A 26,993-nucleotide genomic window follows, 5' to 3' on the forward strand; every position below is an offset into this window, starting at 1 on the left:
CAACACAAATGAACACAAGGGACGAGCAGCATGAGAGGCTGGCTGGTGTGACTCAGGAGTGAGATTGTTCACCTCATCCCCACTCTTCTGTAGAAGCTCTGCACAGGACCAGACAGGACATTCTATTCTTTTTCTTTTTTTGATTTTCCTCTGAGATTCAGGTGGGCGTCACCAATCGCTGTCGGAGCTGCACCGACGGGCAGCCATGGGCTCCTGGATGTGGAGCTGCATCACCGACTTCTTCACCTACGAGACCACCAAGTCTGTGGTGGTGAAGAGCTGGTCTGTGGGCATCATCAACAGGATTGTACAACTGCTCATCATCGCTTACTTTGCCGGGTCAGTTACCAAGACTTTGAAAAGTTTTGTTCTTTTTAAATTGTGACGATAATCAATTCATTGGAATTGTGATGTGTATTTATTTTTACATCAGTAGATAAGTGAATTGAAAATGAAAACAACTTCTTCCCCTAAAAAATTATGCTCAAAATAATAAATAAGGAAGTTAACACAACTTGAAAGAAGAAAAACAAAACTATAAAGAAATACAAGAAACCAAAAGGTAATTCTTATTGTCCGTAATTTTAACTTTTTGAAGTATGTAAGATTTTTGGAAATTATTTATTTATTTATTTATTTATTATATTTATATGTGTTTTTCATTTTATTCTTTCTGTATTTTACCATATTTTTCCTACATATATATTCTACATATATTCTCTCTGCATTATATATTACCACAATCACACAAAAGCACAAATATTATTATTATTATTATTGTTATTTTATTACAGCTTCAAGAGATTCAAAGTGCTTTATATTGAAATCATTCATTCACACCCCATTCATTAAGTGATTTACACCTCTGTATTTCCTCATAAATGAATAACAAATAAATAAAGTAAACGCATTATCAATAAAAAATGCAGCTAATCAGAGTTAATCTGGGGCAAAATACAGAAAGAGGCAGTCATGCCACAGGAATAGATGTGAAACTAGTATATTGTTTTCAAAAAATATAAATTTTTACATCACTTTCCACAGTTGTTACCAGGTATTTTTTAGAGCGCAAAGTAGATTAAAAAAAGGAAGGAGAAGATTTTCTGATAATTTTCTGCCCCAAAATTGCTCAGGTGATTTAAAGAAGATTAATGTGAACCCTTGGTGCAGCTCTTTAACATTGTGTTGGTTGACTTATTGTTCTGCAGATGGGTCTTCATCCATGAGAAGGCTTACCAGACCAACGACACGGGGATTGAGTCCTCTGTGATGACCAAAGTCAAGGGTTTTGGTTACCATCACGACCAGGTGATGGACGTGGCAGACTACGTCTTCCCTTCGCAGGTGTGTGACTATGATAACACATGGAGATCTGTAAGTCGATCTAGAGGCGGATGGCAGTCTTTGTATGAAACCAACTTCAAACTTTACAAAGGCCTAAGATGACGAACTCAAAGCAGACTGTGTACGTTCAATGATGAAGCTGTCTGTGGGGGTTTCTTCACATTATATATTTATTTTACACAATTAACTTTCTCGCTTCCTTTTGTATGAAAGCGTGCTGAGTTCTAAGACAACAAGCGCGTGTGTAAATGGTTCGGCCCTGTCTATTTCTGGTGTACATAAAGCCTTTAAGACTTGAAGGGGAAGGTTTGTGGTGCATGATTGTGGTTCATATTGTCGGAATCAGAGCTCAGCATCATAAAATTAGAAACATTCGGATACATTAGGCACACTTCTGCAGTTCTTGTATTATTGATACAACTGGTATGGAAATATTAAAATATATACCAATTTCGAAAGTGTGCAGTGAATAATTGATATGCTCTATTTCAGGGTTCGGCTGTGTTCTGCATCATAACCAAACTGCTAATCTCAAGAAATCAGGTCCAAGGAAAATGTGCAGAGGTGAGGATGCATTAAATGTGCTTGGTGGATTTTTAAAGTGAAAACGTTTTCTCTGTCTGCAGAGTTTTATTACCATTGTAATATTGAAGATATACTGGTGTGCAACTAGGGCCTGTAACTTGAGTCAAACTGGAGGTTTACAGCTTTATTTTCTGCAGCTCTCCATTGACGATAACAGTTCACTGTTATCTGTGTGTGCGAGTGCGTGTGTGTGCGTGTGCGTGCGCGTGCGTGTGTGTGTGTGTTACAAAATATTTCACTCACGCGTGTTTGTTTTTTAGACTGAACCAAAGTTTTCTTGTATAAAAGATGGAGAGTGCCAAAGTAAATATGGCTCAATTCTTGCCAATGGTGAGTTCAACTCTGTTTTTCCACGTTGTTACTGTTGTTAGATGACTTACTTGAACAGTAGAGTAAACCAGTAAAGAGTAGAGTACACCATCATTTGAGTGCAACAAAAACCCCTGGGGTGAACATCTGGCTAATGTGCCCCTGATGTTTGAATTTTAGTTTTGTTATTATTCATTTTTAAATGATTGCCTGAAGTTGAGCAGAAATACTAATGAAGTGTGTCATGCTGCTTGTCATTTGCGTACCTAAACCTCTCTCACTTACAGAAAGTGCATACAGAAACTTAAGAGAAAGCCCTGCCGCTGCTTGGCAGAAGTGATTCTGCGTGTACCATTTCGATATTTACCCTGTCCATTTGCCCACACAGGGGCAATAACAGGAGTTTGCCTCAAGTCCCCCCCGAACGAAACCAAAGGTTGGTGTGAGATCCGAGGATGGTGCCCTGTCGAGAAGGAAAGCAAAATGTACGACTCGCGCGCACATACAAACACGCACACAAATGAGCAAAACAATACGCACACGGCTGTTAGAACGCACGGAATGACGTGGAATGGCGCGGCTCTGCTCTCTCTCCCGTTGTCCTTCCCAGACAGCCGATGCTGGACGTGGACAACTTCACCATCTTCATCAAAAACAGCATCCGCTTTCCTCTCTTCGACGTCACCAGGTGGGTCACACCGCCAAAAGGACACCGACAGGTGGAGCGAAGGGGTCAAAGGAATATTAGCGATCAGGTTGCTCTAAGCCAGGGGTGTCAAGCTCAAATACACAGAGGGGCCAAAATGTTTAAACATGTCAAAACATTTAAATAAAAATAAGTTATAAAAATCAATTAAGTCATAACAGTATCCTTCAATGAACGTCCTGTGCTGATTGAGCCGAGCGTTCTGGGATTTGTAATATTAGCGGCACGTGCTGTATAATCTTTGCTGTTCTGTTCAGAGGGAACTTCCCCTCCACCATGACAAGGGACCAGATCAAGAGTTGTAACTACCATCCGGAGGAAAACCCTTTCTGCCCCATCTTCCGTGTGGGCGACGTGCTGAACCACACTGGGCAGAACATTGCTGAACTGGCAGACAAGGTCAGCCCTTAATGTCCTGTAGTAAAGAAGTAGAATAAGTAGAATTTTTATCATCTTTGGGCAGAGTTGACTGTTTCTTTGCCCTCATTCTTGTGTGTTCAGGGTGCAGAAATAGGGATAAACATTGAGTGGAAGTGTAACCTGGACACAGACGTCGAGAACTGCGTACCCAGATACTCTTTCACCAGACTGGATGCACCGTTTGCCAAGAACGCCGTCTCCAAAGGCTACAACTTCCGGTAGTCGCCCCCAGCCTCTGGATGTAAAACACGGTCTGTCACACGTTGCGTTTCAAACTTTGGCTGGATGTCGTCTTGTCTCCGAAACACAGGTTTGCAAAGTATTTCAAGGCGGAGAACGGCACAGACTTTCGGCGACTTCACAAAGCTTTCGCGATCCGCTTTGACGTCATGGTCACCGGCTCTGTGAGTTGTGGAAAAGTCTTGCTGCTGTTGAAAATTGCACTAAATCGAATGATCGTACAATTAACTTTAAACTGCAACTAAATGTCTTACTTCTAACAGTCTCAAGTAGTTGCTTGTCACCAACAAAGGCAATTTACCACATACAAAACGTACTTGATGATGGGTAAAAATATGTCCCACTCGTCACTCATGCACCCATCAACAAGCCCTCACACCTTGCCCAGTATATAACAGAAGCACTGGCACTCAAAATTGCAAACATAAATAATTCAAATTTATTTTTTGTTTAATTTTGTTTTTAAACATACAGTATATTTTGATTTTGTTATGTATTTCAGTGTTTAGTTGTTGTTTTCCCCACTATAATTCACGGACATTAGATTCATTGTGTCAATTCTGTCATGAAAGCAAATGTGGTTAAAAAAATTAAAAACAATATTCTTGACCTTAATTCACTTCGTTTGACTTATGTACTTTGTCTCGTCCAGGCTGGAAAGTTTGACACGGTGCCCACGCTCATCAACCTGGTAGCTGCATTCACCTCTATTGGACTGGTAGGAATTTCTGGATTCAAAATGTAATTTTACCATTTTTGCCATCTATCTTACACTCCTTTCTATCCCTCTTAATTCAGGGCACAGTCCTGTGTGACATCATCCTGCTGAACTTCCTGAAAGGAGCCGAACAATACAAAGCCAAGAAGTTTGAAGAGGTGCTTTAAATTTTTAGATTGTTTTAGATTTTTAGTTTATTTCATTTAGTTGTCAACTGCAGCTTATTCACTATTTTTGTCTCTGTTTTGTTGATTAAAAAAAAAAAACAACGTTCTTGTCCCACCAGGTGTCGGAGGCTCAGATCGAAGCGTCTATTGCTCAGAGTCCAGCCAGCCAGCTGTCGCTCACACCTGGCATCAAGAGCTCCTATGACTCTGGGGCCGTCTCCCTCGCCGCTTCTGACCCCAACCCGTCCGACTGAGGACAACTCTCTGTCACAGTGAACGTCCCTCTTTCCTTCAGTCTGCTCTGCCTCTCAGGAGATATCCCCCTCTGTCTTTTTCAAGCTGTTAGTGTAGGCTTAGAACCTTAGAAAGGAATGGACGTGCAAACCTTAGAGAACGGCACTCAGTGCAACCGCAGAGGTTTTTTTTTGCTTGGACAGTCTGGACTTTGAAAAAAAATAAACATATTCCACGCAGAGAGAAAAAAAACAACAATCTGCGCTGAGAATAAAAGGATTTGCATATATGTTGAGAGAGTGTCCGTGCATCTCTTCATGTACGCCGGCGGGGGGGGCAAAGGTAAAATGCGAGTGTGGTCTGTGGTTTTACAAATGGGCCATTATTAGTCCATCTCTGGGCGACGGTGGCCTGCAGGAAATTGTACACTGCAGACTAATGGACTAATGCAAGTCCTTACTTTACGTGGACAAATCATTTCAACGGTCCACTCCGGTCGTCTTCGTCTGAAACATACACGTGAATACCTTTTGCTCCCTCTGTCACACACATTCTGATTCATTGGGCTACCGACACCCCATATTCCTTATTCGCAAACAGATGAGCCAAAGAGCCTCTTAATGGCTCCGACAGTGATTTACGAGAGGAGGCAGCAGTGAATCAGAGGCCACCCAGGAATCGACAGCAGTTAGCCAAGATAGTTTGATGTCCTAACTTAATTACACAAATCAATACGGGCCATGTAACGGAAATGACAGGATGGAAGGCACAGTACCATAAAGTACTCCGACTCTCTGAGGGATTCCTCTGGCTACTCTCATCATGGGCAGGATGTTTCTTTAACAGCAACCAGAGGCCAAGCGAGACCATCTTGTGTGCACTTTTAAAACTTTATTTGTCTCTTTTGCAACGAATAAACGGCGCTGGAACGATGAGGTAGCGAGAGAATTTGTTTTAGGTAATTCTCACCAATATGCAGCTTAAAAACAAAGTGCGATGGGAAGGTTTAGATGATACTAAAGAATATAGAGAAGACGCTTAACTGAATCCACAGTATAACGGGTAGGTAGACATTTAGATTAGCAAAAGCTAAACCGGTTCTGTTTTTTGACATAATGAGGCATCGCATTATGTCAAATCACAACTATTTAACCAATATAGAAAATTATTTACTACATGTGAAAAAATATCTTATGTACATATAAACCGGGAGAAGTCTGTGTGAAAAACAAATCCCCTTTTCTGTTGAAAATGACCTCAGTCTGTGAGATGACTGGGTCAGACATGTTGCAGCTGATAAAATGCCTGGTGTTGCAGTTTGATCCAGTCTCCTTCCAAAGGTCGCACGGCACATATTAATATTAACATGTTAAGTGTCTTTTTAAATGTCTCTGTTAAAAAAAACACAGTTCTCTGGAAGTTAAACATCTGATGCAGTTAATAAGTTTTAATCTTGGGAGAAAAAAAAATAAAACCGATACAAAAAGTTCACTTTCTGCAGTTTCACTTCTTGCTCTTACTCTCAGTATTCCTGCGCTTTAAAGCCAGTATCCAGGCAGGGAAAGCAGGCCTGCGTGCCGGCGCCACTCCCTCAGGCCTCGCCACCACATCCTCCTGCTCTTTCGTGGAGCTCGTGGAGCTCATGGAGTCCTCCTCCACCGACTCCTCCTCTGAGTCAGTGTCCATGTCCAGCTCCGGAGGTGAGATGGCCATCACCTTTTCTGAGAAGTGCACCCGCCTGTTCTCCTCGACTCGCCTCTGAATTGGAGATGGGTTTCAGGTTGGAATGGTGAGCAGAGGGGCAGAGCATTAAGAAGTTAATGAAGGTGAGGAAGAGCACTACTACTAAGTTCTCTATAGCAATAAACTAATTTATTGTTGTGGCAATAAAAGATTTTAATTAATTATTTTATTTCCAGTTTAACATCAGTTAACATCTATTATATTTGTTACTAAACTACAGAATAACAGATTTCATTTATTAATAATGGTGCTTGTCTGCCAAATTGGAAATCTGAATTCATTTTGTTCATTACATTAAAATCTGATGCAGTAAAAAATGGCTTGAATTTAAAAGTTATTTTTTAAAAAAAACATTCAGATGTAGGTGGGCTATCACTTTTCGCCACAAGGTGCCAGTGTAACTTAGTTCACTTTTTCCTGCTTACAATTTCTATTCTACTGTTTCGTTAATATGCTAATAATAAAATGTTCTAAACGCTATAAACGTTAATAATGCTGCATTCTTTTAATTTTTATTCAAAGAAAACAGAAAATTAAATGATCTACTGATCTGCTTCTCATACCGGAAAGCTACCAGTCCACAATGTAACACTGTAAGTTACAGTTTACTTTGAAAGACTTACCCTTTTAGTCACAAATTCCAGTGACGACTCAGACTCTTGGGATATGGAGTGTTTGAGGACTCCCTTCCGTGGAGCAAATGGGTTAAAGGAAGCAGGAGAGAGGGGCGGCGAGTTGACGCTGTGAAGAGGCACGACGCCGTCGGGCTGAGACGTCGCCGTGGCCTCCATCATGTGGCTGCCTGTCGGGGTCAGCGGAGACGTGCACACCTCTGGGACAAGAGTGGAAGAGCTGTCAGTCAGCTGGACTGCAGCTGCCCAGGTCTGTTCCAGTGAGCGCCTCCTTACCTCCGTCTGTCTTCCTTGCCTCCTGCGTTTGAGGCTCCTGTCCTCTCCACTCGATGGACCGATGCTGTCTCTTTCTGTTGGTGTGCTCTCGGCCCTTCAAGTAGCTCTGCTGAACATCTGCAGGCTGCCAGTAGGAAAAAAAAACCCTCAGGGTTCGTGTAAAATACACGCAGAAAAGGAACCCAGGTCTGGAGATTGATTCCTGTCAAATTGGCAACAATGAATAACCAACTCATAAATGTTATGGTTGCTGTGTAACCGAACCTGTGCAAATGATGGAAGCGGTCTTTGGTGCGGTCGTCTGTCCACCAGCTGCGTCTGTGTTTGGCCGTGACTGCAAGCCACTGGTTCCGCTCGGTCAGCCGCTCTGGGCTGTTTCCCCTCAGAAACGTCCATACTGACTGGCAGGAAGTCACTGGAAGGCACTTGTGTCATGGCGACATGAGAAAGTGGCTGCGCTCCTCCGGTGCTGCTGAAGATGAGCTGGTCGCTCACACTCCCGACGTGGTTCACAGGCACAGACGGCTGAGGGTCGCGATCGGGACTCGTTGGGATTCGGAACTCGTTCGAAGGCGTCTGACTGGCTGTGGCAGCAGACTGGTTGGGGTTCAGGAACTTGGCCCATTCTTGGCCCATTCCGATCTCCTCCAGCAAGCTGAACGAGCCCAACCCGAAATCAAAGTCCCCGGAACACCTGCTGCAGGAGGAGAGACTTTGTTAGCTCAGCACAGGATGTGCATGGACTCACTTTGTTGATAAAGTTAGGATCATTGTTCTATTATTACTACTAATTCACTACTTTGCAGCTGTCTGAGATAATAAAATCTGTTACTAATCCAAAACAGTTAATATAAAGTGTTGAACTGGAACACGCACACAGCAAGAAATAGATCACATGCAAATCAAAGTTCCAAATATGTTCTTATATATTTGCATCAAATAATAATAGTAGCGATGTTAATGTCAGCATTCAGTTTTTCTCCTTTTTATTAAAACTAAACATTTAAATAAAATGGTGGATTTAAAAAAAAAAAATCTCCCTAATATCTTTAGGTGACCATCTGTTTCATTGTTTCTGGGTGTTTACTCGATTTGTTTTCTCAGATGTTACAAAATACTCAAAGTGTTTGCATTTCATCAGATTTCTCTCATCTTCTTCTACTTTAAATCTTTTTCCGCTTTAACTGTCACACAGGAAACAGTGTGACGCACACTAATTTCCTCTTCACCGGATAAGCGACTCATTTTTTTCTCTCTAGACTTTCATTGAGAGAGGGAAAAAAAACGAACTGGGGACGTGTCATTTTAGTCAAGAAAGCATTTGGATGCCTATCTTAAATCTTGTCAAATAACTCAAAGGTATTTTTATTTTATTTAAAGGAGATAGAGTCTGGACATAGTTCTTCCTTAAATGGCACTGCAGTTTGTCTTGGGGTAATGAGAGGCTCGCGAGGCCTTCATGTGTCAGAGTGGATGCGTAAGTGAGTGACAGGAAAGTGACAGGGGTGTGTTTGGCACATCACACTAGCGAGCACATGGGAGGCGGCGAAGCTTCGTACCCAAAACTAATGTAACAGCTGTCGATGGGAACTTCACACACATACCAGGCATTTCTCAGTGACAGCCAATCGTAATCTGACAGCGAGTGAGACTGATGCCATTCTGGCCCTGGTGCAGGTTTGGCTTTATTCCTACATTGGCTGGATAAGTGCTTGATTAGTTACCTTAATGAATCTTCACGAGAGCTGGTTTCTCTCTGAGTCAGAGGGGATGAGCTGTGATGACTAATGACTGGTAAAGCCGGACTCTCCTGATTTGATGAGCTGACTGCTGTCAGGAGATGGTTTTGAGGGGAAATCTGTCAATGAAGAAGTTGGTGTTTTACTCAAGACATTGAAATGTTCAATATCATTTCTTTCTCTTTTTTTCATTCTCTACTCACTGTGGTTCTCTGTTCAGTCTGCTGCTCCTCTCTCGGCTCTTCCTTTGCCCTTTTGCCAAAACTCCCTGGTCTGTCCCGCCATTTCTCCTTGATCTTCTGAGTCCATCTCCTCGCCCTGTTCCCTGATGGTCGCTGTTTCCTTCGCGAGAGACTGTTTGTTGAATTTTGGTCCGTCTGGACAGTATACGAGTCTTTACCTTGTGCAAAACCTTCAGATCCCTCATTTCCCACAACTGGCACTTTATGTTCTGGGCCTCCTGTGCCATTTCTCTCACCTGTGGGCTTCGGGGACCATGAGTAGACTTTGGCTGGGAACGCCTGGTCCTGGATCTGTCCGAGGCTTTGCTCAGCATCGCTAGTCCTTACAGTGCTGCTCACCCTCTCTGCAGCGGTCCCGTCCAAAGAAGTGACGTCCCTCAGTGATCCAGCAGTACCAGCCGGGCTGATCCCAGGCTGAATGGCCTGTCCAAACGACTCTTTATCACCCGTACCACCATCAGTGCTGTATTTCAGATTGGGGGATGAAAAGTTTCTGCCCACTCCAAAAGTCCTTAAATCCTGTGGGGAAGTGCCATTGTAAAATCCAAATCCATTTACAGGGCTGCTGCTTGCGTTCTGGATTCTGGTGGCGTCGCTCTCTCCAACGAGCCCCGTTGTAGAATCAGCTCCAGCGGGCAGAGCTGTGTGGGACAAGGCCTGGGTGCCTCTCTCCTGCTGGATCTTCAGTCTCTGCAGCATGGACTGCAGCAGGACGTGAGTGTCTGCAGAGCTTTGCGGCTGAGACATCTAGACGTTGAACTGCTTTGTGCTGGATCCTGTGCTCACGATTACGCGTGTTGCTAGAACCCGTCCAGAGGATACTCATGGATTCCACGCTGACTTGCGCAACGCATTGCTTTAACAGCAGGGCGAAATAACACGACTGACAAAATGAGGTGAAAGTCAAGCATGTCACCGCTCAGCCTGAGTTTCAGTGTTGAGGAGTACACGTTTCAATCTACGTTCATTATCCCCTTGACACTTTATCACTGCTTCAGCCTCTCACATCCTTGGGTAGAAGTTTACCTTGTGTTGGCTCTTTCTTCTTATCTGCGCCTTCATAATCCAAGTGAATCTCAGCAGGACACTCCTTCTTTTGATGTTTTTGGAAAAGACAAAGCATAAAAAAAGAAGAAGATCCAAACCAAGCGTAGTATCTGGTTTCTTTTTGAAGAAATCTCTGGTGTCCTGGTATTAGTAATATTATTATTTGGCATACGAAACTTGTCTCGGTGACACCTCTTTGGTGGCAACCGTTTACGCCCGTGAAGGGAGGAGAATGCGTCGTGTTCAACTGCAGCGTTCCACAGACCTGAGACACTGGGGCAGACCAACGAGAAAGACCAGTGAGGTGAGATAATTGAGCACAGACAGTGACACGCCCTCTGCCTGTCTGACCATCTTTGTATTTGTCCTTCCTCCATCCCTCCCTCTCTTCTCTCTTCCCATTTTTCTCCCTCCCTAGATCCTTTGCCCACTCCACACACACACACACACACACACACACACACACACACACACACACACACACACACACACACACACACACACGCTTTCCAGTAAAACTTGCGCAATGAATTTTTGAGAGGAGCTGGCGTCTTCATAGCATTGGGAATTACAGGGGGAAAAGGACTGCGTGGGTTTCCGTGCCTTGTCCTTTTAATAAAAAAATACGAAAAAGTTCGTTTTTATTTTTTAACATTTTCATGTTTGTTTAATCATTGTTATTCATTTCTTATTGTTAAATTATTCGTTATGAAAATAAACGAAAGAAGTATCATGACAACACTTACCTATAAAATGAAAATATAGAACGTCAAATACACTATATTTTGAGTGTGAGACGTTTGAACAATGATATTCCTGAAAGGTCCCTACCACAAACATTCATCCTAAAATTATTTTTGCATCAAATATTTCTAAGTATCGACCTTTGGTATTGTATATAGTTCAGTGAGAAATCGAATTATTTCGGTTTATATCGGCAGTTACGCACGCAACCGTAAAATCAACGTGTTGAGTCTTTTGCGCATGCGTGGTGTCTGGACAACGACACTCGCGCCTCTGATTGGTCTGTAGGACGGAAGCGGGCAGTGGCGGTGTAAACAACGTAGGGAATGGTGCAAACTAGGCTCTGTCAAACTGGCGCAGAAAGAAATCTCATGTAAATGAGATGAAACTCAACGGTGCTCGTTTTCAAACAGAGGAGCGATTCCAGGCTCCCAAATCTTAAAAAGTCCTTGTGTTGCCGATTAGTTCCGTTTAACTGGCACTTTTGGCTAACGTTTAGCTCAGTTAGCTAACTTCACGGAAAAGTTTACCCATGCCTATCTTAACGTTAGTTATTACCGAAACATGGACTGCATCGTGACTGGAGGGAATGTAAAAGGTAGTGGAAAATATCCCCCTTCGATCTCATCACAAATAGAACAACGGTCAACAAAATGTGTGTGTGTGTGTGTGTGTGTGTGTGTGTGTGTGTGTGTGTGTGTGTGTGTGTGTGTGTGTGTGTGTGTGTGTGTGTACCGTTCAGTGCTGGCCAAAGCGATCTATTCGCTGTCCAGGATCGGTGATGATCTCTATGTTGAGCCTCAGGAAGATGGGGTAAGTTCTCCTAACGCTGGCATCAATATACTCAAACTTCCTCTTTGAATGCACACCGTCTCTGTGCTTCCGGTTTGTGTGCACACTTTGCGTCAATCATCAATATTACTGACTTTTTCTCTCTCTCTCTTTCTGTCACAGCTCGCGCTGCGGTCTGTGAACTCCTCCCGGTCGGCATATGCTTGCTTCCTGTTTGCACCGCTTTTTTTCAGCAGGTGCAGAGTGTTGTTTTTTGTGTGTGTGTGTGTGTGTGTGTGTGTGTGTGTGTGTGTGTGTGTGTGTGTGTGTGTGTACAAGTGACAGTTGAGTGCGTGTATGAGACTAGATCTGTCGTTTTTGTTCAGGCGAGAAACATTTAACTAAATGATGCACCCTTGCTTCAAAACCGTTGTTTTACAAGAGAAGAGAACGCGATGAACTGAAACAACGGCAATAAACGACAACTGGTGCAATACAAAAGAGCTCACAGAGTGAGACACTGTCATGGATCTTTAAGCCATTTCTGTCCTTTTCCCGTTTTATTTGCAGGTACACCAGTCCTGATGAACATGGCTTTCGCTGCAAGATGGCAATAAAGGTGCATAATCTCACAAATCAATACACATCAAACTAGATGATTTACACAGAAATCAGCTTTAATTATGGTCCTTCTCATCCAATGGCCACTGTTGTCCCTTAATATTCTGTAAAGAATGTAGTGAATTCTAAGGATGTCATCACATATTTAATTTGTTAATGACGGTATGCCAACGTATTGTGCAACCACTGAACAGCAGTGTTGCTGTTTTTGGTAGAGTAAAACACAGACACATTTTCTTTAAGCTCTTTGAAGACAGTTTCTGGTTTAATTTTTCATCTCGGCTACTGCGTTGCTGTGGTTGATTCTGCAAAAGGGAACCACTTCCTCTGAAGCTGTGACAAACTCTTTATAAGGTTTTAAAAATGTCCTTGACAAATTACCGCCCCCTTTATTTTTTGGTGTTTAGAAATGATCAATATGCTTCGTCTTCAATCATTACCCCGTCGTCATCATTCTATATTTTTATTTAAATCTCTTCAATTTTTTTCTGTGTGAGACAGAGTGTTCAAGCGGTGTTCAGGTCTCTGGCGTCTCTGGAGAAGACAGTTGAAAAGTGTCACATTGTGCTACAAGAACAGAAAAACCGCCTCACCTTCACCCTGCACTGTAAACACGGTATTGAAAATGTTGCTTTATTTTATCCTCGGCGTGCGAATGATGTTTATCAATACCACTTTTCTTTCCATGCCTTTTTTTATGCTTCACTTTGTATCTAAGAATTTCACTTTCTGCCGCTATGTATTAAATGCCTCTGGTATTTTTTTTATTGCAGGCCTCCTGAAGACTCACAACCTGTCTTACCAGGACAGTGAAAGCTTACAGGCGATGTTTGACAAAGACAGCTATGCCAATGTTTTCAGGTCTCAGGCCAGGTCTGCTAAATATTCCTACATTCCCTTTGTGAATAACTGATGTACATCTTGAATAAGGCTTATATCAAGGCCAATGTCTTCACCTCACGTTTGCTTTCTCTGTTTTCTCTTCTGCTCAGGCTGCTGGTGGACACAGTCACGCACTTCCCTCAGTCCCTAGAAGAAGTGACTGTGACAGTGAGTGATGAACGGATGTGGGTCAGAAACCATGTGGAGGAAGAAGGTAACTTTTTTTTTAATACTTGCCATATATTGTTGTTCTCGCCAGTTTGTGTAGTAAATTCATAGATTACACTGATGCCTTTTTGTGCTGCCCCAAAAGCCTTTTCCCCCTCAACTTCTGTATAAATTTAAAGGAGATTAGGCTTGAAAATTCGGAGTTAACTTTGTTAGATAACTAAATGAAAAAAAAAAAAAAAAAAAACTGCAGACAATCATTGATTCTGAAAATCAATTTTGGTAATTCAGCCAGTTAACAGTGAAATAACACATTCACCTGAGATTGTATTTTCATTTTTTTTTTTCTCTTGCCGTCTGTTTTTATTCCAGAGCAGTCCAAGTCCATGCTGACCGAGCTGTGTCTGGCTTCAGATGAGTTTGACCATTTCGCTGCTCAATCTCACAACAGCATCACTTTTTGCCTGAAAGAGTGGCGGGTGAGACTGCCGAGGGGTGTGTGTGTGTGTGTGTGTGTGTGTGTGTGTGTGTGTGTGTGTGTGTGTGTGTGTGTGTGTGTGTGTGTGTGTGTGTGTGTGTGTGTGTGTGTGGCAGGTATGGCAGACAGTAACAATAATGTAGTAGTTATTCCTATTTCTTAAATTGATGAGGACAATCCAGGGACAGACAGGTTTGATCTCTTTCCAACCTTGTAGATGTTGGTTCTTTTTCACCAGTTGTTGATTTTCACCCAGTGTTGTTTTTTTCTTTTCTTTTCCCTCCAGGGTCTGTTACTGTTTGCAGAGTCCACTGATCTCCCCGTTTCAATGTACTTTGATGAACCTGGAAAGTACGTATCATATCAGCCTTTTTTTTTTTTTGTTACTTGTAGTCATAACGCACTAACCTTTACATTGTGTGTGTGTGTTTTCAGTCCCATTGTTCTTTCAGTAACAGACAGTGTCCTGGAGGGGAACTTTGTGCTGGCCACACTTTCAGATGATTCAGTTCACCGTAAAAACAATACAAAACGGTAATTAAAATAAACACACACACACACACACACACACACACACACACACACACACACACACACACGTGTGTCAGTGCCATCACAGTTATGCAGACATGTTTTTGTACAAGCCCAGCCTTTCTTTGACGATTGAATGCTATTTCTATTTACATTTCAGAGTTCCGACTTTTGTTGAACAAAAAAAACATTGTTTGATTGACAATATTTTCTAAACACTGGCAAGAAATACATTTAATGAGCTGAGGTGACTTAGGTGAGCTCTGCATGTTGTCACCTCTTCTCAGGGAATCTGTCTAATGTTTGACCTAAGATAAGTAGGGGAAAACCTTGTGGAACTTCTCGTCTGAAGGCTTGGGGTTGGTTGTCGGACAGACATATCCCAGCTGCTGACTGTCTTATCAGACCAGATATTTAAAAGAAATTGTCCATTATGCCAGATGGCCAACGAGGGACATATCTTATATACTTGAGTATTGGATAGTGGTAGTTTCTGCATTATCTTTATTCACCAACTGGGTCATTTTTATCCTTTAACAACGACAGAGACTGTGATAAATGTGGGAAGTGACTTCCAGCAAAGTTCAGTCTTCATTTCCCTCGTACATTTTGTGTCTCCTTAGGTCACACACGTCTGCGCCTCCTCTCGACGACTTTATGAACGACGACATGGATGCCTACCTCATCGCTATGGATACCAGTGTTGCACCAGGTCCCTCGGACCCCTCGCCAGCCACACCACCTTTACCCGCGCATTCAGAGCAGCCGCGCACAGCCAATCACAGGACACGGTTGGAGATGGCAGAGGAGGAAGAGGAAACGGAAAGCTCAGAAGCGCCACCGGAAAAAAAGGTCTAGAGAATGAGAAGGCTGCTTTTGGCTTAATTTTGGTTTAATATTTTTATTTGCCAGTCAAAATGTCCTGCTGTCATGTAATGTTTTTCTATAAGTCACAGCCGTCCGTTTCTTTCTGTAACAAACGGACGCCGGTGAGTGCAGAAGTGAATTGGTTTATCTTTAAAAGGCAACTTTTCCTCATAATAACGGCTTTGAATTTTCCCTTCCACAGTTCTGTTCCCTCTTCTTTGGATCAGTGCTTCCACCGTCCTCTCAGATGTCCACTCAGCCTGTTACCAGTCAGCAGGTCTTGGCCAGTGACAGCGAGGACGACGGTGAGGTATAGCGGCAGTGGGCTGAGGGAGACAAGACTGATCCGAGAGCGTGTCTGTTTTATGGTTAAAATTCAGAACCCGCTGGACTTAAAGAAGACACAGACTCTTCACCTTGTGCTTTCTGTAATTTTCTTTTTTTTTTTGTACCGGAATTTCTTTTCATGAGTGAAAATATGCACACAATGTGAAAAAATAGACTGGCGACTGACCAGTTTATTGTGATATTATGGTAATGACAGAGTAGGAGTAGGATTACGTGAAACTGAGGAAAACTCTCTGCTTCTTCATTTGTTTGTCTTTTTTCATTTAACTTATCGCCAAAGTGGAAGAAAAAGCACTGAAATAAAAGAATTGCATTTTTTCATGTAAGTGTAAACATTTTGTAAGTACACATCAAAAGTTCAAGTCAGTAGAAATGTTACGATTCACTTTACTTCAAGCCGACGAATGAAACTGTCCAAATATTTGCACCTCACTTGTTTAGAGGCGTGACTCCCGTCAGAAGTACGATTCGGCATAAGAAGCGACATGAATGTCCTTCTGGGATCCAGTCTGAGCTTGTTGAGTCTTGTCACTGCTCAGTTTCTCCTCACTCTCAGCCTGCAGGCCTTTCCCCCTCGCCTGCAGTTTCTTCCTCTCCTGTTGCATCACCTTCTCCAGCTCCTTCTCCCTTTTCTTTCTCAGCCTCTCCTCCTCCTTCAGCCTCCTCTCCTGCTCCCGACGCCTCCTCCTTCTTTCCCTTGAGCTCAGCTTCTCTTCACTGTCTGGCTCGGCCTCCGTCTCCAGACCGACTACTCCATCGCTGAAGTCCTGGATCAGGATTTTGGGAACCTGCATTTTGGGCCTCCCCTTTGCCTTGTTCCTCTTAGGCTGCTCTGCTTTCAGCCTGCGGAAGAGACCAAAACGTTTCTGTGGACCTGAACTCTCCTGCCGTGTCTCCACCTTCTCTGCAGCCTCACCAGACTGTGACAAATTGACTCCCTGAGTCTGAGCCGAATCAGGTTCATTTTGCGTTGGGTTGACCGCAACAGGACTAGACTGCGATTGGTCGTGATGAACTTGCTGACATAAGGTTGATTGTGATTGGGTGGTGGGTTTGTGTGGCACAGTGAAGAGATCCTCAGAGAGTCTTCGGCCCGTCTTGGAGCCGCGTGAGGTGGACGACCTGCGGATGCAAAAATCCCCGGAGGACTTGCTGTTCCGACGGCTCGGAGCTTGAGTCTGGACGTTCTTCAGCTCGTGCTGCTCGTTCGCCAGCGGCGACTCTTTGCTTTGAACGTTTGGATGACTGCCAGCGTTTGGGTCTGGTGACTCGGGAGAAGTAAAGACGTCCCTCTCTTCCACTTTGGTCTCCTGAGCAGATGGCGGACTTTTTTCATTTGTGCACACGGTGGTCAGCATCTCATCAGATGCAGGTTTCTCTGGGCTCTTTATATCTTCTGAGCTTCTTTTCACAAGACTGATTTCTTCATCAACGGAGGTCATCTCTGTTTGTTGAGCTTCAGAGGTCTCCTCATCCGTCTGAATTTGTTCCTCTTCCGTTTGTGTTTGCTTTTGTTCAGCGTTTTCAGTCAGAATCTTGAAAGCCTCTGCTTCCGTCTTTGAATCTTCTTCCTTGTCTCTTTGCGAGGCTTCATCGTCTTGCACATCCTGTGCCACTTTATTTTCCCTTTCTGTGTCTTCTTGCTGTGTCAGTTCAGCGGTGTCTGTGACATTTTGGATGTGGGCCTCTTCTTCGGGGCAAGTGTGCTGTACTGGTGCCTCAGTGCTGCTGTTTTTTCCTTCCATTGTGCCCCCCTCTAGGTTGTGCTCTATGATCTCTTGCTGCGCCGTCCCCGTTGAAGGATTATTGACAGAAGGAACTTCAAGCTCTCTATTTGTGTCTGAACAACTTTCCTCCGTTGTTCCATCTGGGATTTCTGTCACCATTTCCCCCTGTGTCTGTTGTACATCTACTTCTGTCTCCTGTTGTCTGTTAGTATCTGCACTGTCATGTTCCTGTATTCCAGTCTGTGCTTCTTCAACTGCACTTTCTACCGTTTGTTTCCCCATCACTCCACTTTGGTCCTGAACCTCTTTTTCCTCGTCATTGCCGTTGTGTTTGTGCTCTTCCAGTACTTGTGACTGACTATCCAGCTTCTGTTGGCACTGATTGGCTAATTCCGTGGGTTGAGGGCTCTCCTCTGAAGTCTGATCATCGCTCTGCCCTTGAGTTGGATCTGCTGGAGTATCAGAGTCCAGTCCCTGCTTGTCCTGAGTGGTACATTCTGTGTCCTCTGAAGTCTGATCTTTGGTCTGCTGTTGCGTTGGTTGTGACAGGGTATTTGAGTCCAGCCCCTGTTGGCCCTGTGTGGTACATTCTGTGCTCTGAAGATTTTCCTCTAATGTCTGATCTTTGGTCGGTAGTGTTTCTGCATTTATTTTTCCAGTCCGTTCTAAGACCACAGGTTCTTCTGGTAATTTGCTTTGTCTTACCTCCTCGTCAGTAATTTTTGTTTCCTCTTCTTCAATCCCTTCTCTGACTTTTTGTCCTGTCCGTTCTGTTATAGTTTTGACGCCGTCCATGCGTTTGGCCTCCTTTTGCTTCATGTGCACAGTGAGTGATTCGCTTTGTTTTATATATTCTTTTAAAATGACATCCTCCTCTTGACCGTCCCCCTTATTCATAAAATGCACATCACTCCAGTTCCTGCGGTCGTCCTTTGCTCCCATCGAAACGTGCCTTACGACCTTGCCACTGCTTTCCCACTCGCCTGCATTACCTTTCCCGCCTTTCCTTCGTTTATTATTAGGTATAAATGACAGCGAGAGGGTAGAGGATGAGCGCGAAAGAGGGGCAGACAGGTTTCCGCTCTCCATCTTCTCCTTCTCCTGCTCCTCGTGGTTGTGAAGAGTTGTCGCCCAGGCCATCTGGTATCCCAGGCAGCGACTCCTGGGATCAAATGTAGATGACGGTCGGTCTTTCCTCCACTTGTTGAGCTCCTTCTCTGTCTTCTTCTCAAGATCTTTGGCAGACAGCGGCACAGCGCAAACCTGCAGTTAAGGCAAAAAAACAAACAAAAAAGAAACACACAAGTAAAGCATGCTCATTGATGATGATTGCTGGTTTATGATGGCAACTTTGAAACAGCCGTCACAAAGTTCATTTCAAGAGGAAAAAACAGAGAGGCCAGAAACAGACTGGTAACTGCTAAAACTGTCCTGCAGCAATGTTAGAAATCTCCTACCTCAGCAATGAAGGCGTCGTCTTCCTCCTGAACCTGCTCTTTGACGCCTCTCAGCCTCTCCAGAGTTTCCAGCTGACCTTGGCACTGCTTCCTCTGCTCAGCTCTACCCAGGACCCGTCGCACTAACACCACTGCCACCTGCAGGAGCACTCTCACACCTGCATGGCAGACAACATAATGTCTATTATAAAACGAAGCACAAATTACATTATAGTAAACGTGTCACCTTAGATTTGACCCGAGATCTTAAAAGAGGTCTTACAATAGAACATATGCATTTTTTAAAAAAAAATACCGAACCCACAAAATATTGGTATATTTTTATTGTTCTTCTGTTCTAATGAAATGAATATAAAACCATTTAAAAGCCCCTTGTGTTGCACGAACCGTAGCAGAAGAAGAGATCCCAGACTCGCAGCAGCATATTAAAGGGCAGGTGGCGTGTGAAGAGGCACATGAGCCAGTCGGTGGCAAACATGAGCGGTTCCACTCCGTGGTGCAGCAGGTGTTTGTGTGCAGCTGGGCTCGTCCTTTTCAAGACCCACATCAGCAGGGTCGCGTCAAACAGAACCCCCTCCTGCAGGACCACACAAACTTAAAGAGCAATCAAAAGTACTATTGGTCTACAGTGAAGGCAACATGATCACCTGGACGTCCATTTTGGCCTTTGTAAGAGAGTTTATTTAGGTTGGAGCAGAACTGTTTTCAGTGAGAACAGTGTATCATTTTTGTTTGTTTCTGTTTTTAGAACGTGTGTGGAAAAGCAGTTCTAGAAATCAGCCTGTAGTGATGTCATATTAGGCGTGGATTGTGACAACGTCCTAATCGGGTGTTCACACCCCCTTTCCAAATGTGGAAGGTACAACGAGGTGTCTTTAGCTTAGCGTCCTTGCTGCAGAAGGCTGTAAATGGAGGGCTAAGTATGCTGTTGCTGGAATGAATAGTTGGAAGAAGGAGAGAGAGACTTAGTGAATAAGCCTAACTTGGGACGTTCTGTATTTTACACAAATAAAAGCATTAAATCTGTGGCCTCACCAGCTGAGGGTTGTAGTATCCAGGCAAGTACTGCTCACAGATCTGCACCAGACACCAGAAGGCCTCCTGCCAAAGACGAGGGTTTTGGATAGTACACAAAATGTCATCCAACATCCAACAGCGGATGTTTTAAGAGTTTTTTTTTAATTGTACCTCAGTTGGCATGTTCATCAGGAGCACGGCAGCAACGGGCCCCTGTGCCTGGCAGTAACCCTCGTTTGGTTTGTATTGTGTGTAGGCCTTCAGCACTTCAAACAAACCACGCTGCCTGCGCGTACACACACATACACCACCATATCATTATCATTGTGAATCAAACAGACAGCAAGTTTAATAATTAACAAAGGGAACTTTGCAAAGCGTCAATACAAATGATGGAGCGGCTGAAAAGCGCAATTGAAACCAGATCACTCTGTCACAATCAGTTTGCCAGCAGAGACAAGTCGCGAGCAGAAGGTCTCGTACCCGTGTCCATCCTTAGACCGGAACATCTCATGGAACGGAAACTGTCGGTCCAGGTCTCTCTCGATCACATCCACCCAGCTCTGCAGAGCCGGCTGTGAGTCCAGGAACTAACGGCAGACAAAAGATTTCATTTACCCACATTTAAATATTTGCCTTTCAGATAATAAATCTACATCTGCATCTAATCTTACGATATCACAGCAACATTGCACAGCAAAATATTTAGAGAGCTGTCTATAAAGAATAATGGCAGTCTGCTTCAATACCCATGTTAGATGATGTAAAACACGGGATGGAATCAAAAGTATTTAGTCGCTTCAGAGTCGGATTTGAGCGTAAATCCCAATGTCGTGATAGTCGTGGGAAATATTGTAGCAATATGACAGAAGGAACTGAGAGGCCAACACTATGAACATGATATCCAAGCCATGGTACCTTTTCACCCAGCTGTAGTTCAGAGTTTTTAGGAACTGAAGTGAAAGTATTGTTTCGGATGATTCTGAAGAATTCAGTGTTTGTGGTCTCTTGCCTTGTACAGTTCTTCATTTTTTTTCATCCTGTCAGTAGCTCCACACAGCAGAGGCCAGCACTTTGCTCTGAGTGAGGCCGGGATGCCTTTTTGACACTGCACCTTGACCTGAAAGGATTACCATACAGTGACACAAGATTCGCTCAAAGCACGTAGCACGTATGAAGTGTCTTTATGAAACTATTTCCCTCTTGGCATCAAATGTGACTCTTTGTTTACTGAATGTACTGTCTTTCTGTGCATTGAATCATTTTACATTCTGCTTCTAAGCACAAACCTTACTGGTCTTCTTCAACAGGATGTGATTCCACTGGCCCATGATGTCGATCCATTTAGCCTCCCGCTGCCTGACCAACTCAGGAGTTGGACCCACATTCCTGAGGCAGGACAACGTAGACAAGAGTCATTTGGCTGAATGGCTTGTGTGTCAGAGTGCAGACATGTTTGCAGTGCACCTTGCGCGTTTGCCATTTCAGACACATGCAGCACACTTAAAATCAAGAAAGGAAACAGGAAAACCACAATGCGGCAGTTTTACGTCCCCATGGTAACATGTGAGGATGTTCAGCATGAGGTAGAACAGTGGACGGATAGCAGTAGATAGCAACCTGTTCGACTGTCGGCATGAATGTATTCTGCTTCAGCTGGTCCAGGATCTTCTGATTTTTGATTGACTGAATATAACCTAAATAAGTGATGGTCTGAGGGGGAGTGGAATTTTTTTTTTTATGAGGAAGTTTATATCGCAAACTCTAATGATATTTCAGAGCTGCGGGGACATTTCTACCCTCCTGATGCTTCAAATCTTTTTTTAACAAAAAAATTGGATCGTCCATTCCTCTGAAAGACATTCACCTTTTACTCATCCTTTGTCAACCCCTTGAAACCCAAGTCAACAAAAATATGCCACTCATCGTGGTTGCATAAAAATTCTGCACTAAATACTGAATGTAACTTGCCCTTTTAAAACAAAAACAAAAAAAGTTCTGTTTGTATTTCTCACCCAGTTCAATGCAATGATGAACAATTTTACAAATACAAAACTATTAAAGACCACAGAACCTTAGTCATCACTAGGTCACTTTATATCTTCACTGGCAGTATAATTATTATGATTATTATGTCATCATCATCATCATCATCATAATATGAAGCTCCTCACCCAGCTGTGGATGTGCTGGTCACGATAAAGCCGAACCGGTCTGTCTCAGGTTCCAAACCCAGCCCTGACTCTGGATCTGAACCAGCGCTGTCCTCCTCGCTGAGGTTCTTCAGGGCTGGACTCAACATCTCGCTGACAAAGAAAATGAAGGTTTTCATGAGTCGACATGTACTCGGTATTAGTCAAATGTAAACGCTGCACCCTGAAGCTGAAACTCAACGTCCTCTCCCCAGAACACTTGAAACTGTTGTCAGGGATGTGAAGCATATGTCGTTTACGCCCATGTTATATCATCAAGTTACTCATGTATTTTAACTGTAAGCAAACTACAGGACTGCTTTACAGCTTTCATCGAAATTAAACCAAACCAAACGAGGGGGGAAATGGGCAAAGTGATATTAATGTATGAACGTTAATATGTTGTAATTACCTTTTACGTTTCAGTCATGTTTGATCTTTCTGTTGCAGCGGAGGCTCCGTCTAAGTTCCTCTAGTGATGATGAGGTAGGAAGGCGAACTTCCTCTGTGTCGCTCTCGTACCCCGCCCCCCCTCCCCCAACCGCCGTGTTGCATCAACAGTTGGCATTTGTTAAATTCCTTTACACTTGCTTGTAATTCATCAAATGCGGCAGCCTTGTTGGTGATAAAAGGCAGCGGACACTTAGTCGATGAAAGGTGTTTTAACTTTGCAGCACAATACAGTTTATCCTACTCCATCTGACGTAAACAGCACAAGTCGCAGTGAGCGGTGAGTTTCAATACCGGAAATAACCAGGCGTACTTGAACGCAACAAACGTGTTATCGCGCAGTTCAGGGCCAACAGTCTGCGTGTTGCTGCTCATCAAAACTTGGTGCAAAGGTAAATTGTGTATACTTTATGTTGTCCAGATAAATTTACAGTCACAGGGAGGTTATGCTTCAGATATAGTTGACTGTCTTTGGCTTTTACTGTCACTACTGGTTTTGTCTAAATTGCCGGTTAATAAGCTGTGACAGATTTTGGTCAGCACCTCGGTTGTTAAAATGTTACGGGAGACTAGTTTGCCGCTACAAATAATATATCGTCCACAGGTAGTATTGAGTAAGTTTTTTTTTTTTTTTAAATAAATAAAAAGTGCTTCGTCATTCTGACAATTATGTTAGAGTCAAACGACGTTGTTCATCTTATGTGTAATGATGCGTTCAAGTAAAGTCGATTAAAAAAACAAAACGTCTGACACGATCCTCAACGATGATTGCGGTCAAAGGGGGAAATCGTCATTACTCGTCACTATGTCAACGGATCTAATGTTATGTTCATTTAGCTCTCGGTTTAGTTGACTATGAATAGTTAAAGTCGTCAAACCGTTTAGCTGTGATGTTTGCCCACTGTTCCAAGAGGACGTGAATGCGGCAGGAGTTGATGTAAGCACACAGGGATTTTAGGATTACAGCGCGCCTGTTATTTTGCTGTCTCCGTCTGATACACAGTGTTTTTACGGAAGGTGCCGTATGTTGACAGGTGTCATTTGTTATTTTCTGTTTTAAACTTTGCCCCGCAACTTTTTTTTTTTAGATGTCTGCTGCCCTGAGCGTGCGTCTTCTCCACTGCTATTCAAAGCCAGGTACAGATCTAGGCGTTGTTACATGAGTTATTTTTATAAAAATCAAGATTGTTATTATTATTATTTTTTTGTCTTTAGTGTATGTGCTTAAGAATGTTGTATACCTCCAGGCATATTTTTGGGTGGACATGGAGCCGTGCGCCCAATCAGTGTCAGTGCGCAGAGGGAAGGCTATAGTAAGTTCTGACTGAGCAATGCCATTGTGGGTGCCGGGATCTCATGTTTAAAATACCATTACAACTGCCATTGGTCTCTTTTCAGAGTATGTGAATGCTCAGGAGCTGCCGACAGACCTTAGGTCCATCACTGACCGGGCTGCGACCACTCTCCTTTGGACAGAGCTCTTTCGAGGTCTACCATGGTGTCATTTTTAGTCAATCTGCAAATATGCACATGGTCAATGATGTAGCTACATTTTTCATATGCATGGACACGACAGGCGCCGAAAATAAAGTTTAATTTATTGTTTTTAAGTAAAATATGCAAAAGATTCAAATTCAGCGATTGGAGTTCCAAAAAAATGAAGCCAGTTTCTAAATAATCGAAATGTAGTCAATATGTTACCATCATAATATATATATATATATATATATATATATATATATATATATATATATATATATATATGTATATATATATATATATATATATATATATATATATATATATATATATATATATATATATATTTATTCAAGGCCCCGTGTCCTTTTTGTAATTCTTTACTTTGAAAAATGTATCACACAATTTGATGATTTGAATTCAGAAGTCTCAGCTGTCAGCACTCAAGCTTGACTTTGTAATTACTGTGTAACTAGATTTTTTTTTTTTTTGTCAAGACATATTAAAGATCTATTGTTGTTGAGAGATAATTCTTAAGTCTTTTTGGTACTCTGGTGGTGGCTGGGGGGGGCAATCTCCCTGCAGGTTTGGCGATGACCATGAGTTACCTGTTCCGTGAACCTGCCACCATCAACTACCCCTTTGAGAAGGGGCCTCTGTCACCCCGCTTCCGTGGCGAGCACGCCCTCCGTCGCTACCCAAATGGAGAAGAGCGCTGCATTGCCTGTAAGCTGTGTGAGGCCATCTGCCCTGCGCAGGTGTGTGTGCGCACACACACACACACACACACACACAGCTCCAGAAAAAAAAAAAATCAACATGAAGATTTGTTCACTTTATTAAATCAGCCCAGGTAGGTCAAACTACTTTGTTAAACTCCCTGTATTTTTTTTTGTCTCTTCCATTTCCTTTTTGTAATGAACAGGCAATCACTATTGAAGCAGAGACCCGGGCTGATGGCAGCAGGAGAACCACACGCTATGACATAGATATGACCAAATGTATCTACTGTGGTTTCTGTCAGGAAGCCTGTCCAGTGGATGCAATTGTCCAGGTACTTATATTAGTATTTCAACATGGGCAGGAAAGCTAGTTGGAGTCCCTGTCCATACAGACAGACATACAGACACTATGAAACAGTTTACATCTAACCAGTCAAGTCAAGTCAAGACCTAAAGCTGTTTGAGAACTGGAGTTTTGGACAAAATTTGCAGTTTCTACATGTGCAAAGCTTGAGATATACCCGAAAAGACCTTAGCTGCAATTACAACTGACGGAGGTTCAACAACGTATTGATTCAGGGGAATACAAATGCACACAGCACACTTAAAAAAAGTAAAAGAAGTGAGCACCATGTATCATATTCCACTTCACAATTACAGTATGTGCTGCCTTGTGTTGCCACACAATGCCAATAAAACACATTTAATTTGTTATTTTAATGTGACAAAAAGTGGGAAAGTTGAAGCTGTAGGAATACTTTTTTGAGGCAGGGCCAGAGATACTTTTCTTCTAATGGAAATAAGTATCAAACTCATATCTTTGTGTAATTAACCCGCTTTGCTATCTCTAAAGCTTATCTTATCTTGGAAATTTCCCCACTGTGGGACTTATAAAGGAAATCTTATCTTATTATCTTAGTCTCAGCCTGATTTTGGATCTCTAATCTTTTAACCTGGTATTGGTGAAATACGCATCTCCATGTCAAGCCATTCACCTATATAACACTATCTATTCTGTTATCTGTCTGTTAATTACCACCGATGCGTTTGTATATGTTTGTCTCAATTCTTTCCTCAGGGTCCAAACTTTGAATTCTCGACTGAGACACACGAGGAGCTGCTGTATAACAAGGAGAAGCTGCTCAACAATGGCGATCAGTGGGAGGCTGAGATAGCAGCCAACATAAAGGCAGACTACCTTTATAGATAGACTCTACTTTCCTTATGCTGTCTATCCCCCTGTGTACTGGATAGTGCTTTTCATATCAGACATTTACTGATATGTTCACTGTCATGTCACTTTGTTACTTAGTTAAATGTGAGGACTAATCTGCAGCCTTATATATTTTGTTTATACACACACACACACACACAACACACACACACACACACACACACATATATGTATACAATTTGCACATAAGAGTGAATTTCTGCTGCACTTTAAAAATAAAGTAATTTACAATTGACATGCATGTCAATTGACTTCAGGAGGAAGTCAGAGTACCTAGAGAGGGTGACTTGCAAACATTTGTTGCACAGAGGCCCTGGGAATTAAACCTGGCCGTCTTGCTGTCCAGCAACTGCACTAATCCCTGCACCACTGTGCTTGCCCCTTAAAGCCTTTTAAGTCTTTTAAATAATGTATTTGAAAATTAAAGTTAACTCCACTACTTCATAAATGAGTTGTGATTACTTTACAGTTAATTTGTTGTTGTTTTTTTTAATTTTATTTGTGAAGTCAAATCTTCTTTGGATTCAGATATTTTCATTTTTATGGCAGGATGAAAAATATTCCATTTCAGGAGTTGAAATTTGAGTTCTGACAACTAAACTGAGCCAGTCACACTTCTAAATACTCTAAATGTAGCCAATACGTCATAATAAATATAATTTATTATCTACTTTATCGTATAAAAAAAAAAGAAAGAAAGGCCATAGTTCTTTTCGTAATTCTTCACAGTGAAAAATGTGCCATGTAGTATCATTAGAAAAATACTATGGTTGAATGTTAGGATAAATAGATCTGGTCATAAGACATGGAACAATTTAGGCAAAACTATTTCTTTACAAATCCATCTGGCCACATTACATCAGGCAGAGTTTGGCTGGTTGAGGAAACGACGTGGAACTTGCA

The 26,993-nt window shown here is 42.7% G+C and overlaps 5 protein-coding genes across 8 annotated transcripts; 3 read left to right on the top strand and 2 right to left on the bottom strand.

Annotated features, from left to right (window-relative positions):
- On the top strand, positions 1–6,212 carry p2rx3a (purinergic receptor P2X, ligand-gated ion channel, 3a). Its single transcript, XM_076046704.1, has 12 exons — positions 1–339; positions 1,209–1,344; positions 1,837–1,908; positions 2,190–2,259; positions 2,627–2,723; positions 2,849–2,926; positions 3,202–3,343; positions 3,446–3,582; positions 3,675–3,768; positions 4,257–4,322; positions 4,403–4,480; positions 4,609–6,212. The coding sequence occupies exons 1-12, from the start codon at positions 206–208 to the stop codon at positions 4,741–4,743; spliced, it is 1,239 nt and encodes a 412-aa protein (XP_075902819.1). The 5' UTR covers positions 1–205; the 3' UTR covers positions 4,744–6,212.
- Positions 6,151–12,046, bottom strand: LOC142901950 (uncharacterized). 2 transcript variants are annotated; one of them, XM_076046699.1, is made up of 7 exons: positions 11,882–12,046; positions 9,317–10,675; positions 9,099–9,232; positions 7,639–8,068; positions 7,375–7,498; positions 7,090–7,298; positions 6,151–6,481 (listed from the first exon to the last, which is right to left on the bottom strand). In XM_076046699.1, the coding sequence occupies exons 2-7, from the start codon at positions 10,100–10,102 to the stop codon at positions 6,227–6,229; spliced, it is 1,938 nt and encodes a 645-aa protein (XP_075902814.1). In that variant the 5' UTR covers positions 10,103–10,675; positions 11,882–12,046; the 3' UTR covers positions 6,151–6,226. The 2 variants fall into 2 exon arrangements, with proteins under 2 accessions (XP_075902814.1, XP_075902813.1); XM_076046698.1 differs by having other exon boundaries at positions 7,639–8,071.
- Positions 11,219–16,133, top strand: rad9a (RAD9 checkpoint clamp component A). Its single transcript, XM_076046708.1, has 12 exons — positions 11,219–11,744; positions 11,889–11,959; positions 12,101–12,174; positions 12,488–12,536; positions 13,040–13,154; positions 13,312–13,411; positions 13,531–13,634; positions 13,961–14,067; positions 14,353–14,417; positions 14,502–14,600; positions 15,221–15,449; positions 15,667–16,133. Exons 1-12 carry the CDS (start codon positions 11,711–11,713, stop codon positions 15,778–15,780), a joined length of 1,161 nt encoding a protein of 386 aa, XP_075902823.1. The 5' UTR covers positions 11,219–11,710; the 3' UTR covers positions 15,781–16,133.
- tbc1d10c (TBC1 domain family, member 10C) lies at positions 15,955–22,747 on the bottom strand. 2 transcript variants are annotated; one of them, XM_076046688.1, is made up of 10 exons: positions 22,618–22,747; positions 22,188–22,319; positions 21,303–21,402; positions 21,026–21,133; positions 20,497–20,603; positions 20,185–20,299; positions 20,032–20,097; positions 19,384–19,573; positions 18,997–19,154; positions 15,955–18,802 (listed from the first exon to the last, which is right to left on the bottom strand). In XM_076046688.1, exons 2-10 carry the CDS (start codon positions 22,313–22,315, stop codon positions 16,268–16,270), a joined length of 3,507 nt encoding a protein of 1,168 aa, XP_075902803.1. In that variant the 5' UTR covers positions 22,316–22,319; positions 22,618–22,747; the 3' UTR covers positions 15,955–16,267. The 2 variants fall into 2 exon arrangements, with proteins under 2 accessions (XP_075902803.1, XP_075902804.1); XM_076046689.1 differs by lacking the exons at positions 20,185–20,299; positions 20,497–20,603; positions 21,026–21,133; ... (1 more) ...; positions 22,188–22,319; positions 22,618–22,747 and having other exon boundaries at positions 19,384–19,590.
- LOC142901962 (NADH-ubiquinone oxidoreductase subunit 8-like) lies at positions 22,315–26,346 on the top strand. 2 transcript variants are annotated; one of them, XM_076046714.1, is made up of 7 exons: positions 22,315–22,691; positions 23,744–23,792; positions 23,903–23,968; positions 24,054–24,143; positions 24,720–24,892; positions 25,060–25,188; positions 25,935–26,346. In XM_076046714.1, exons 2-7 carry the CDS (start codon positions 23,744–23,746, stop codon positions 26,064–26,066), a joined length of 639 nt encoding a protein of 212 aa, XP_075902829.1. In that variant the 5' UTR covers positions 22,315–22,691; the 3' UTR covers positions 26,067–26,346. The 2 variants fall into 2 exon arrangements, with proteins under 2 accessions (XP_075902829.1, XP_075902828.1); XM_076046713.1 differs by lacking the exon at positions 22,315–22,691 and adding an exon at positions 22,897–23,047.
- Positions 26,347–26,993: the final 647 nt, after the last annotated feature.

This window comes from Nelusetta ayraudi, unplaced genomic scaffold (assembly GCF_046127955.1).
Source record: "Nelusetta ayraudi isolate G7.1 ecotype Tasmania unplaced genomic scaffold, CSIRO-AGI_Nayr_v1 ptg000090l, whole genome shotgun sequence".
Taxonomy (NCBI): Eukaryota; Metazoa; Chordata; class Actinopteri; order Tetraodontiformes; family Monacanthidae; genus Nelusetta; species Nelusetta ayraudi.

Coding starts and splice junctions, on each gene's coding strand:
- p2rx3a (XM_076046704.1), top strand. CDS start 206: ATGGGCTCCTGGATGTGGAGCTGCATCACCGACTTCTTCACCTACGAG. Junction 340..1,208: donor ATCATCGCTTACTTTGCCGG/GTCAGTTACCAA, acceptor ATTGTTCTGCAG/ATGGGTCTTCATCCATGAGA. Junction 2,927..3,201: donor CCTCTCTTCGACGTCACCAG/GTGGGTCACACC, acceptor TGTTCTGTTCAG/AGGGAACTTCCCCTCCACCA.
- LOC142901950 (XM_076046698.1), bottom strand. CDS start 10,102: ATGTCTCAGCCGCAAAGCTCTGCAGACACTCACGTCCTGCTGCAGTCC. Junction 8,072..9,098: donor TCTCGTGAAGATTCATTAAG/GTAACTAATCAA, acceptor CTCCTCCTGCAG/CAGGTGTTCCGGGGACTTTG. Junction 6,482..7,089: donor TGGAATTTGTGACTAAAAGG/GTAAGTCTTTCA, acceptor TCTCCAATTCAG/AGGCGAGTCGAGGAGAACAG.
- rad9a (XM_076046708.1), top strand. CDS start 11,711: ATGGACTGCATCGTGACTGGAGGGAATGTAAAAG. Junction 13,155..13,311: donor CACCCTGCACTGTAAACACG/GTATTGAAAATG, acceptor TTTTTATTGCAG/GCCTCCTGAAGACTCACAAC. Junction 14,418..14,501: donor TACTTTGATGAACCTGGAAA/GTACGTATCATA, acceptor GTGTGTTTTCAG/TCCCATTGTTCTTTCAGTAA.
- tbc1d10c (XM_076046688.1), bottom strand. CDS start 22,315: ATGTTGAGTCCAGCCCTGAAGAACCTCAGCGAGGAGGACAGCGCTGGT. Junction 20,300..20,496: donor CGGTCTAAGGATGGACACGG/GTACGAGACCTT, acceptor GTGTACGCGCAG/GCAGCGTGGTTTGTTTGAAG. Junction 19,155..19,383: donor GGATCTCTTCTTCTGCTACG/GTTCGTGCAACA, acceptor TCTGCCATGCAG/GTGTGAGAGTGCTCCTGCAG.
- LOC142901962 (XM_076046714.1), top strand. CDS start 23,744: ATGTCTGCTGCCCTGAGCGTGCGTCTTCTCCACTGCTATTCAAAGCCA. Junction 23,793..23,902: donor CCACTGCTATTCAAAGCCAG/GTACAGATCTAG, acceptor GTATACCTCCAG/GCATATTTTTGGGTGGACAT. Junction 24,893..25,059: donor AGGCCATCTGCCCTGCGCAG/GTGTGTGTGCGC, acceptor TGTAATGAACAG/GCAATCACTATTGAAGCAGA.